Source organism: Haemorhous mexicanus, chromosome 3, assembly GCF_027477595.1.
Source record: "Haemorhous mexicanus isolate bHaeMex1 chromosome 3, bHaeMex1.pri, whole genome shotgun sequence".
Taxonomy (NCBI): domain Eukaryota; kingdom Metazoa; phylum Chordata; class Aves; order Passeriformes; family Fringillidae; genus Haemorhous; species Haemorhous mexicanus.
The window spans coordinates 52,646,314-52,659,186 of NC_082343.1; the positions used below are offsets into that span (position 1 = coordinate 52,646,314).

General features: G+C 43.2%; 1 protein-coding gene across 1 annotated transcript; it reads right to left on the reverse strand.

Moving 5' to 3' along the window:
- Positions 1–1,391: 1,391 nt before the first annotated feature.
- LOC132325025 (p53 apoptosis effector related to PMP-22-like) lies at positions 1,392–12,079 on the reverse strand. The gene is made up of 3 exons (XM_059841811.1): positions 11,758–12,079; positions 4,471–4,614; positions 1,392–3,846 (listed from the first exon to the last, which is right to left on the reverse strand). Exons 1-3 carry the CDS (start codon positions 11,966–11,968, stop codon positions 3,611–3,613), a joined length of 591 nt encoding a protein of 196 aa, XP_059697794.1. The 5' UTR covers positions 11,969–12,079; the 3' UTR covers positions 1,392–3,610.
- Between the last annotated feature and the right edge of the window lie 794 nt (positions 12,080–12,873).

A 12,873-nucleotide genomic window follows, 5' to 3' on the forward strand; every position in this document is an offset into this window, starting at 1 on the left:
TGGTTTTTGTTTCTGGAGTATCAGAAACAAAATATTTATCACCATAACAATCCTCCCCCCCCGAATGATCTGTTACTACACTCCCTTGATTTATGTATGTATTCTACATCCAAAAGCCTTTGTGTGCAGGATGTAAAGGTCAGGTGAATAATCTTTTAGAATTCTGTCTTGTCAATGAATTGTCTAAAAAATTAGTCACTTGTTACGTCAACTAAAAATACAAAATCCCAGCAGGGTGTGGCAGCTGTTTCCCATATCCATGAGATTTAAGCATTAATCATCCCATTCAGGACAATTAGTCTTCCCTAGCACTCAGTCATGCACATTTTTGATTGCTCATAACTGCTCCTCAGACAAGGGCCAACTGTGCTCAGATTCCCCTGAACTGCTTTCCTCACAAACTGGAATAGAAGGAGCAACACTGCAGCCTGAAGCTCACTGGAGACATTCAGGAGATTTTAGTGAGAGCAGATTTAGGCTGCAGCTGAATACAGACTGGTAGGTAAACAGGAGTACAAATTTTCTTCCTGTCGAAAGAAGGGCATTATAGAAACCCTGCAATTATCTTGAGAGCAGTTAGGAAAATCTAAAAGGAACCAAAGTATTTTTCCTATTTGTTTATTTAAAACTAGAAGTAATTTAAAATGGGGAGATGTGGAACCAAAACCCAAAAAGAAACACATGCAAGGCACCAGAACCCAGGGTAGTAAATTAATTTTAAAATCAAGACATTTAGGGAAAAGGATAGACTGAAAAAAAAAAAAACAAACAGGAGAATGAGGAACCTGTTTTTCCAGAAATAAGAAGCCACAGGCTGGTGTAGGACAGTAGTGATGACTGATTTGCTCTCTTTAAAAAACGTCACTAGGACAGGTTTATTATATGGGCCATGTATAAACTGAAGTTAGAAGTGGGAAGGTTTCTAATCATGGGAGAAGTGCAACCTTCTGCTGAAAATAGCTGGCAGGTACACCATTTTTTTTTTTTTTTCACTATTTAAATTTCTTAATCATTGTAGGAAAGGCACTCGGAACATTTTTGATAAAGAACAGACTTCCCTCACATGAGACCTCCTGTAGACTGTTGTATATTTAAAATGTTTATAGAGTTCCACCTTATCTGTGATGCACTTAAGAGGTTTTGGCTTAGGAAAGAACATTCTATACCTGGCACTTCAATGAAAGCATGCAGACATGTTTTGCAGTGTATTCTGAAGCTTATTTTACTGGAAAATGAAGCTGCTGCCTCCTGGACATGAGGTCTTTGACTCTTTGACTTCATTTTATTAACCTGACACTTTGTGGATGCTGATATTCAAGTTAAGAGAAGAAAAGAACAGCTTATTTGTTTGATTTTATGAAATTAATCCACGAACCACAAACACCACCAAGTTTCTACAACTGTCAGTTAAAACATTTTTAATTAAGCCACCACATTTGAAACAAGTGTCACATACATTAATGTCACTTGAAAATAATTAATAACTTTTTGCAATAGCTTTCTCTGGAACATTGAAGTTGTGTAACATGCTAGTTATGCTTCTACCCCTCCCAGTACATTCAGAGCCAAGTTTATTTTACATTAGTCTTCTTCTGACAAGTTATGCCAATGCTTATAAAAAAGCATACAAAAGATTTAAATTATGCTAATCCTCATTACCATATTACTGTACCATCTTCCCTGTCATTAGGAAAGGTGTCCATTTTCTTACACTTTCTTGTCCTTTTCAGCTTTAGTTGGGCAAGGGTTTTCCTGACTTGAGATTCTCTGCTGTCTTTTGAATTCACTAGAAGTAGGTACTATCATTACTTATGATAAAGTCTACACAGTATTCCCCACCAGCCAGTACTGTACAGAAAAGGAAAAAAAAAATTTAAAGGACATGGTTGCCACAGAACTCTCTTATTTGGCAAGAATCATAAATACAATTGATTGTTTATGCCACAACTGAGCTCATAACACAATTCTGAAGTCTGCAGACATTTATGCTCTGTAAAGTTATAAAATGCAGGCCTAGAAGGGACCTTCAGGAATCACCTGGCCTCTCTAAAACAGGATCACATGCAACATATAGCATTATCAAATTGAAAAAGGTGTTACAAAATGGAAAGCTATACAATATATAATACAAGAAATACAGGGCATTGCAAAAGATCATTTGTAAATTACTTTAACTTTACAGTCTGTTGGTAATTGCTTTCTAAGTTCTATTTTGTACATGTGCATGAATACACATACCCACCCACACACTTACCCTCTCCTAAATACCAGGTTCATGAGAGTAAGAAATAACACAGAGTAACATGCAGCATTTGCTTTCCACCCCACCTATATCCTCCTCAGTCTGTCTTTGCTAAAGCTACTTCCCCCATAGCTGGAAGAGGAGATCAAAAAATGAACTTCTTCCTTCTTCCTCAGCTGAACAAAGCCCTGACACAGATTATAGACCATAATTAAATCTGCTGTAAGATGCTGCAGGTCCGTGACCAACACAGACATGGCTACACCTCGCTGGAATATTTATTTGGAACTGCTGGCTGCAGAAACACAAATGAGGAGCCAGCCAGATTACTCCAACACTGATGTCTGTGTGAAGTTTACGTATGTAAATTGCTCACAGAACTGCCTTTCTATTTCTTCCTGTTACCCCTACTCAGTCACAAAGCAGCCCAAGTTTGCTAAACTCTGAGGTACCTACAGTGTTAGAAACTTTTGGAGATTTTTAAACACCTTATGCTAAAATTTCCCTCCAAAGCACACTGATAATTAAAACACTGCAACTTTACAAGGTAGACTAGTAGAATAGTTTATGTTTCTGCTCAAAGATGCTTTCTAAATCAGCATCCCTCATATACCATGTAAAAATATATCTAGTTTAGCATCTGAATCCATTACAACACATATATGTGATTCCATCACAAGTCCTGCTATGGCCACAAACCCACCAATATTACATTAGCCACTCTTATGTTATACACACCAGCTCCATGCTTTGGAGGAGACCTTGTCCAACAGCACCAATTGGTGGAAAATAAATTTTAATTTTATTTTCCCCTTAATTCAAATAGCTAGTAGTCAACAACAGTCCAGTAACAGGAACGAGAAAAGATTTTTAGGCAGCAGATGACTGTAATAGTATCACAGAAGTTTCTTTCTCGGGACTGACTTTGACAGAACAAAAAGCATTCATTGGAAGGCTGTGTTTTTTCCTAGCTCCATTTAAAACAATTTTGTCAGAGGTGGAAAAAAACAACCTATCTCACAGGATGCACTAATGGGTTGTTTAAAATCTATCCTTTTCCTTTCTACACTTGAAACACTATCATCTATATTAATAAGAAAATATTTGAATAAAATAAGGATGACTCAATTAATTGGGAGGGGAAGGAGCAAGTAAAACACCCAAACTGAATTGATGTGAGAATATGTAAATAATACTTTGGGTAAAAGCTATTTGGATTAAGATGCCAATGTTTTTCCTAATTTATTGCCAGCCACAGTAAGAAATACACTGGCAAAATAAGGTTTTTTTAGTCTCCTACAATCACACCAAATGTACTTCAGAGGTGCTCCTCTGTTTTGACAGTTGACTGTACTTGGACTTAATCTTTCAATTTAAGTATGGTGCTCTCTCTGGGGAGGAGTAGTAATAGGTAGGCTTGATGTTTCCCAGGACTTCATCTTCCCAGTTGGGGAGGCAGCAGAAGAAGAAAGCACAACCTATTACAACAACAGTGCTGGCCCAGCCAAAACCATAGGCCCAGCTGAACATGTTATCTCCTGTCAGTGGAATGTCTTCTGTGAATTTCACTGGGTAAATGACCAAGCCAATGATCTGGAATGCAGCTAGAGAGAGAAAAGAAAGAAAACCAGGAGTAAGTTACAGTGAAAATATTACGGTTCCCATTAAGAAAAGGTACCAGGAGATAAGTGCATACTTAAGATATGTAAGGATTAGCTTCAGACCTGCAATCAGATCTGCATTGTTACAGAGGTATGTGACTTCTGTCCCAGGCAGATCCCCACGCCCATGTGGCTGCTGTGGCACCTCAGCTGCCATTGCCAGGTTGCTAAGGCACATACCTGCATGCCGTGACCAGCCCTGTCCCACAGCCAGCACCGGGAACCCTGCCGAGCCAGTTACGTCCCAGAGCCCGTTCCTCCTCCTCCCATCAGAAAGGTGGGAAGCACCCACAGCTCTCAAGTCTTAGCATGTCACATGCAGGGTCAAAGGTGTTGGGCATCCCCATGAATTGCTTTTGGGATAGAATGAGAACTGACAAAGGCCACTGGAGCTTCCCTACCCATTGTGCTTTCAGAGCGCAACTCAGCCTTCCCTTGTTCCCCATGAAAATGAGTCATAAACCAGACAAAGACAGCTAATTTCGTAAGGGAGGATCCATCTAGCATGTTTTTCTGCTGATGCCTGTTTCACATCTAAAGTTATCTTGTCTTTGTGCCCAGCCTTACCAACAACAAAGAGCAGGCCTCCAATTCCTCGCACAAAGTTGAAGCGGAGGATCTCTATTGAGAATGCGATGACTGCAAGGGCGAAACAGATGACCAGGATCACAAAGCCAACAAGGTATGTGGCAGCTGCTGCTCTCCCCCACCCTTGAAGAGAAAACAAAAAAAGGTATTACGCACAGCAGTACTCTTCTGTAGGTCATTGCAGCTCTTTGGTTTTCTTTATTCATTTTTTATTGAAACCCTTTACTGTAAGAAGCACGTCCTTATGTCAAAGCAATGCTGAATGACTGCAAAGCACACAGCTGCAGAGCAGGGGGCACCATCACTGCTGGAGCAGCACAGGTATCCCTGCCTGCTAACTTGTCTTGCTGAAAAGAGGGATGGAGTGCAGCATAGAAGAGAGATAATACCTTCAAACTCTGTATCTGTAAGACACTCACAGATATCTGAGCAGATAGGGCACACAACTGCTGACATTGTCCTTTTTCACTACAGCTCCTGTTCGATATTCAAGTTTACAAAAGCACTTCCATGCACAGGGAAGTGTGAAAGCAGACAAGAGGGTACCACCACAGGAAATAACTGCTGGGAAATAATAGTGCTGTCTGCATTACACATCTGTTTGTTTATGACAAGAATAGGGCATGTGGGGCAAAATAAGCATGACCAAAAAGAAATAAACCTGCAATAGCTGAAAAGATGACAAAAAGAAAGTTGTTGAAAATAAGTATCTATTCACAGCTAAAATGTAGCAGGTGGAGGAGAAACAGCAAAATCTGAGGTAAAAGTTGATGAGTCTCTCTGAATCATTACTTTGACATTTGCTGGAACAGGGTGTATCAAGCTACTTAGTATCAAGCTACTGCATGCTGGAGAGGCTCAGGCCTGAAGCGAGCGGCTGTATTCCAACGGAGCAGCACCGGCATCCAGAACTCACCTGGCAGAGGCCAGGCCAAGGCACCAATGGCAGGAAAACCTCCTAGATAAATAGCCAGTGATTCTGCTTTGGCAGTAACACAGCCTTGTGAAAAGGCCCTCACACACCTTGTCCTCTTCAGAAACCAAGCAATTTAGGTGAGCCCAGTGCAAACAACTACAAGCAAAAGTGTTCCTGCCCTGGAGGCAGGATACCTACCCACAAGGGCCAAACCATATTGGCTAGTGCTTTGTTTTCCAGTCAGCTGTCATCACAGTTCAATTCCCACATCTACACATTGTGGGTTTCTACTTTCACACACTCAGACAGAGGAAGGGCCGGATCCTGAGCTCCCTCTAATGTAGGAATAAAGAGGCCAGTGAGATCTAGGTCAGAACATTAAAAAAAAAAAAATCCCTTTCATCATAGCTGTCCATTCCAACACAGTTGAAGTGACTTTGGAGATGTCCTGCTCTTAATGTAGTCTCCATTCTTTCTCTGCAATTTTCTGTCTGAAAGCAAAACACTGTTTTACAGCTATTTTAATTAGATCTGTTTGAACTGGTTTCTTTATTTCTAATCCAAGAGCAAAAGTTAAATACAGCAGTAAAATACATCAACTAAATCTCTGCCAAAACTTCCAACCAGCACCACAACTACCTGAAGAAAACAAAACTAACACAGAAAAGATAAGGAAAAGTCTTTCTTTCCCCTTTCCCTTCCTGGAGCTACTCAAGACAGTCAAAACACCTCAGATTTCTTCTTCTTCATAGCCCTTCCCTGAGGGAATGCTGAGGGGAAGAAGTGGGGAGGAGACTGACAAGCATCTGGAGAGTAGAGCTACAAGCTGCGTCAGTGGTTTGATAAAATCTTTTCACACAAAATATTCTCTGCCATATCTAACACAGGTATTGAATATTGTCTTCACAATAGGATTTCTTTAGTGATAACTAATATAAAGGAATATGTAACCATTACACACAGCCAGTTCAGGAAAACCCATTTAGACTAGACGATTTAGGCAAGGTTTTATCAATATTTGCCCTATTAAGAAAAAAAAAAAAAAAGCACGAAAAGAAGGTAAAACTGCACCTTAATTTACCACAGCATATTCCCTTTCAGATGCATTATTTATGCTGACAAGATGTAGGAAGACAAGTCTGGCATCTATTTGATAAAATTTAAGTTGTAAACTCAAATACACCTGCACGTTAGACACCTTGAGGTTTAGCGCAACACAAACACAGCTGGAGGAGTACAAGGCAGAATGCCCACAGTGCTCTCTCTGCCATTTTCATATCATCTGTACGGTCTTTACAAGCATAATAAGCTTTTGGATGGAGGTCAGCACAGGCTCTGCTCACAGTGATTTATTTTCTTGTCTCTGGCAATAAGAGAATGACAACACATATAGCTGCAGGAGATATCTTGTCAGGAAGATTAATATCAAGCTCAGCTTTGCTTCAGGTCTTCAGAAACAAGGCAGCAATAGGTACTGCCATCATGAAACTCAGTGAGTTTTGTGCTCATGTGTGACAGAGCTCAGTGCTGGTGACCCAGGACCTTCTACTCTTTCTTCAGCTGGATTATCTTTTCCAACAGCACTTAGCAGCAGGTTGATGCTGACAAGACCTGATAAGATTGAGTCATAGGTGCTGCCCACAGCACTAGATGGGCGTGCTCTGGGCTGGATGAGTGTAGTCAGCCACTGAACTATCCACCAGACACTTGATCCCCTGTGGGAATCACAGGGCTTACAATTTTTGAGATTTCTCTTACATTGTGTATGTGTGTGTATATATATATATATATATATATATAAGTCTCTTAATAAGTGACTGATGGGAGAGATTGGGGTGGGAGGGTGCACCTTTCCCAAGCACAGGGTGCAGCCCTGGGATGTTCCTTAACCATATGACCTGTTCCCACCCCCACCGACAGGGAGAGTTTTCACAAGAGGGGCTGCTGCAGAGGCGAAACTGAAATCGCTGCTCCTCCGTGAAGGATCTCCCTCTTTCCCACACCTATCAAGTCAGGCTTTCCCAGCTCCTTTTCCTCCTAAAGGCTTCTGAGAGCTGACTGAGTCCCCACAGGCACCCAGCTCTCCTGTCTTTCTGAAAGATCCTTCCCCTCCAGCTCCCAGCTGCCAGGAGGGGAGGGGTGCAGGTTTACCCTCTCACTGTTTGCTGCCATAAGAGCTAGAGACACCTGCTCACAGTTAGAGAATGACAGATTAGCCCCATTATCTATCTGGTTTATGATCAAAAGTACCTTGTAATCATAAGATATTTAGCCAGAATTTAAGCTTTTCCATAAAAACAGAAAATCCACAGACCCATTTATTTGTCAGAGAGAGTATTTCTTGTGCAAAAGAAACATAAATATGGTGTATGTTTATGAAATCAACCAAGAACACCACAGTGATTTGGAGCTGCAAAAATAGAAAGGCAGAAAAATTGGAGAGCAGAAAAGCAGAGAAATAGTAGGGGCTATTAGTGTTTCCAGGTCAGCCTGGCCTCAAAGAACAGTCAAGTTCTTTGCAATTAATCAGCAGAAAAGTATTTATCTATTAGGTGGTGTTGAAAGAACATTTAAAAAACAACTGTTCAGAAGGCCTGTAATTATTAGGAAGGATTAGGAGTTTTATTACATAGCATTACATTACATTAATGATTACTATGGGAAGGAACTCAGCTGCAAATGTTATCATGCAAATAACTAGGAGGGGTCATGATTACTAAATGTTAATGATGAGCACCAGTAATATGATGAAATTAAAAGAAAGCAAGCAACAGTGCCTTAGCATTAAGTGTATTTCCTGACTTCATTTGGCCATGCCTCAGCCTCACCAGGGAGGAGGTGGAATCTCTACAGGCTAAGATATTTAAATCTAGATTTCTCTTCAGAAATCAATAAAAGGGCTGTGAAAATAGTCTAGCAGGAAGATGAACTGCTACAGGATTTGAACTAACAAGACTCTCATATTTGTTCATTCACTTGCAGCAGCCAAAGCTAGTTTGTTAGCTTGTGAATAAGTGGAAGTTTTTATCATGACCTGCAGAGACTGGGCATGTTTTTGCAATGTAGCTGTAATATTCTTGTGTATGTAAATGGCAGTAGCAATCCTTGCTTGGCCCCAAGAGCACGTTACACAGAATGTCCAAAAATATCTGCCTTTTTTGACATCATAAAGGAGTGGTAGACTGCAAGCAAAGAGCAGTGTCAGCACTACTTTCTTGCTCAGGTAATGTGTGAACTTACATGGCAGCATGACTGGTGAGAGGAAGTTATGTGCATACCCACCATGAGCATAGAGGACCCCAGAATCCAAGGTTTGCTGGGAGGGCAAGTTGAAAATTAATACTGGGATTCACAATCTGTTTTGGCTTTAGGAGTGCAGGAAAAGCAATTACTATACTACCAAAATATTAAATGCAAGCCTTCTAGTACAAACTTGGCTTCAGTGGAGAGCTGAGGAGAGACACAATCCTACACATTTCCAGCTTTTAGTCTCTGGGTTGTTAGCAGCAGAAGTGTGCCTGCTCAGGAGCCAGCAAAGTGCACTGGCAGAGATACCTGCCTCACATTTCACTGGGATCTTTTACCAGGAAGTTGCAGTAAGTGTTTTCTGGGTGTAGCAGGGACACCAACTGCTACAGCTTTCCCATCAGCATTTCCCAAGTGCCTGCACTGGCCTGACACTACACACGATGTTAGTTTGTCTTGAATGCATCCTGGTGTTTGTAAATCAGACAAAAGTTTGCTTGAAAGGAGGTGTATTGAAAAGGTAAGTACACACCCGGAATTCCTCCTTTATTTACCTGGCCCCTCACTGAAGTCTTCACATGCACTCAGTTTCGCCAGTAATCTGTGGTATCAAAGTCCATGCTTCTAGGGACATAGGTACAGTGGCACAGCTCCAGTGAAACATGATTCACAAAGGCTGGGCTCTTTTTTTTTTTCTGGCACTTACAAAGGATCCAGAAAAATGTTTCCCTTTTTCTTTGTTGGCTGGTACGTACCAAATGAATACCAACTGGCTCTTAGTGTTAAGAAGGAGTTAACCTAATGAGGTTACCTTTACTGCACATGTACACACCCATCTTTTACAGTGTTAATTCAAAGCAAAGTTGCTGGGACCAGTCATTCAGAACCAGGAGGGCGCAGCCACCCATAAGTATTGCTCCTAAACTTACAATCTCATCACTATAAAGACAATCATCTTTTCCAAGTTACACAGTGCAAATAATCTTTGTCATAGCTGATGGCTTGCTGATATGTTTTAAACACACAGGCAACAGTTAAATCCTGCAATGGTCTAGACTTAGTCATCTTGAGTCATATTCTAGTGCACTGCAGCACTTCTGCGTTGCAACATTTTGATAATACATAGACGCTGCCAGCCAGGGCACTTCCCAGACACAAACTAGCACAGAACTCCAAACAAAATCCCTTCCCTGCCTCCCTACCACATGACATACTACTCTTCTTTTTCCCTTTCACTTTTTCCCTCTCATGTGGTATTTGCAAATGTGCATTAAGGAGCTATGCAGTTTAGGAGACACTCCTATTTGCAAGTCTTTGTTTGTCTTTTCCTGCCCCTTTCCCCTCATTCAAAATAAGTGACTCGCCTGCTTTTTTTCTACCTCTTCCTCATACACACGCCACAGCTCAATTAAGAATTTGTCTAATGGCACATTCTGTTAATGGAGATCCACTCTGAAGTCTTCATTTCATCAGGAGAGGTGCAGGATGGTTAGTGCACAGCAATTATTGTATGCAAAACACAAGTTATGCATCTCAATTAGTTAACCTTTATTTTCCTGCTTCAGTGCTATAAATGCCTGCTAGGCATTTTTTCCTTTGTAAATGCCCTCACCTATTTTGACAGTAATTGCATTAGCATAGAAGAAAAGAAAACAAAACAAATCAAACCTGAATTCATGTGTTACATCCTGTCTCCAGATGCAAATACTGTTTGAGTAGACAGTGGCATTGATGTTATGAAAATTTGAGAACAGGCAAATTCATATATATAAACCAAGGTTTTAAATAAGTTTTGGTTTAAATAAGCCAAGACTTAAACAAGTGAAGTCAAGGATGCTGTTCTTCTGTGTCAGCCTGTTAACTAGGAAAAAAATGCAGAAAACTGCTTTTGTCCCACAATGCTGAGGGCTGACGCAAAGCACACACCCATCAGTACTCAGGGACTTCTGAAGCCGTGTCACTACAGGAGAAAACAAATTCCAGTGGCTGTACTGTATTAGTACTTTTTCCCTGTGCAATGCAAATTTCAGCAACTCCATTCTAGCTTTTCTTCTCTGTTTGATGGGGGAGATGGATATTTTCATCTCACTAGCCAGATTTCTTCTACCTGCAGTAAGGCCCAAAGTCATCACCCAGCTGAGAAACGAAGCCACTTCTCTTACAGTGTATTCAGGACTTAGCTTGTGCATGAGTGTTGCAATGAAAAGCTTCTGGAAGTGAGTCTGCCGTGCTCAGGCAGCAAGGGATCTGCGCGGAGAAACAGTCCCAGCTCTCCCAGCTGAAACACACCCTTCCAGCCCCCCAGTCCCTAAAGAACCCTCATCCAAGATCTTAAGGCGGGTCTGCTTATTTGTCCAAAAATATTTTGTTTGAGGGAAAAGCAGATGTAATCAGACCCACGTGTCCTAGCAATAAAACAAAAAGTCCCCCAAAAGACCTAGAAACTGAGAGTGTGCAGTAAGAATGTTACAGTGGTGATGCCAGATACAGAAGCAGCTAAACAAGTTAAAACAGAGGCACACTTATCCCTGATTTAGGCCCCAGTGCAACAGAGAGGTACAAAGGAAAGAGCATTTTTTTTCTGCCTGCGAACCCCCATCGGACCATTTTAAGCTGCAGATCAGGAGGCATTTTAATAGCTGCACTCCCTTGGCCAGGAAGGTTAAATTAAGGTGCTCCCTTCCCCCAAAGGGTCGGGGAAACACCATTTTACTGCTGTCCAGGCGGGGTCCTGCATGGACGTTTCCACACTCGCCGTCTGACCAGGGAAGCCAGCGGCACAGGGAGGGAGCAGCCAGGTAAGGCTATGGCACTGCAGCCCGACGAGAGTTCAGGGGAAGCAAACACACAGACTTGGAGCCAGTTGCTGTCTTACTTTGGTTGTAAAATAACTTCAGAAAAACCCAACATATCAACACCCCGGCTTCTCGGTGTTTACTGATTAAAAAAAAAAAAAAAGTCGCTCTGGAGTAGTCTAGTCCTGTGTTTCGGAGCTGGTTTAAGCCCCGAAACAGAATGGATACTCCATTCTAGAAAGCAGCTGCTCCACAGCAGTTAGGGGAGGCACCCAGTGCCCCGGGTTCCTCGGCAGGCTCCTCACTCACCGTAGTCCATCAGGGACTCGCAGTTCCAGTTGAGGTCCTCCTCGCCCCGCGTGCAGCTCTCCCACAGCGACGCTTGCTGCACGTAGGGCTCCGACTCAGACTCCAGCCAGCCCCGGCCCGCCAGGGCGATGATGCCCATGATGATGGCCAGGCCCAGCAGCAGGGGCAGGAGCCACCTGCATCTCCAGCAGGCGAGGCCGCACACCACCATCGTGCCCGGCCGGCGGCGCGCCCAGCGAGCCCGGGCGTCGCGGGTGTGGTACGGCGGGGACGCTCCGCGGGACAGGAGACTACGAGCGTGCCGGTCCGAGCGGGGTTTTAAGGCGCCGGCGAGGAGGGAGTCCCACCCACATTCCTCTGACTAAGCCTGCCGCCGCCAGCGGCCCCGACCGGTGGGGCCGGCGGAGAGCGCGGAGGGAGCGGGCCCAGCCCGCTCCGCTCCGCACGGCCCGGCCCCGCTCGGCCCCGGCCCCCCGCCCGGACCCACCCTCGCACTTCTCTCGCCGTCCGCCACCCTCCCGCACCCGCTGCCGCTCCGCCGTCGTGGCACAGACACCGCAAAAAACGCAATCGCAGCGAAAAAACTTGCGGTTCTCGGGGTTCCGCGAGCCCTGCCTTCCTCGAGGGGGCTGGAGATCATCGTCCTCCTCTCTGATCGCTGGATTGACCGACCAACATTGCCCAGCACGGATAATAGTGATGGTATTAGCCACTTCAGGTACCAAAAGCTTGCAAATGTTGCTTTTACAGTTGACAAAAAAAGAGACGCCTTAAAGAAAGGTGTCATTTGATCATGGGAATATGACATCATTGACAAGGAAACCATCATTTGTTTCACATCACGCTCAGCATTAAACAAATGCATGTTTCCTTATGGCCATCTAATGAGCATTTCATTGCATTTGTGCTCTGGCTTCCAAGCAGGCTGCTCTGGGCACTGGACAGAGCCCAGCAGTGGCACTCAGGACCCATGGGCTCTGATCCTTTCCCATTCCCCTTCTGGAAATGCACCCCAAGATGCCAGATGCCCAAAATGTTTCCCCATCACATGGCATAAATGGACACCCAAAATTTTGGTCATAGGAGAAGCACTTCTCCACAATAAGATATCTACAT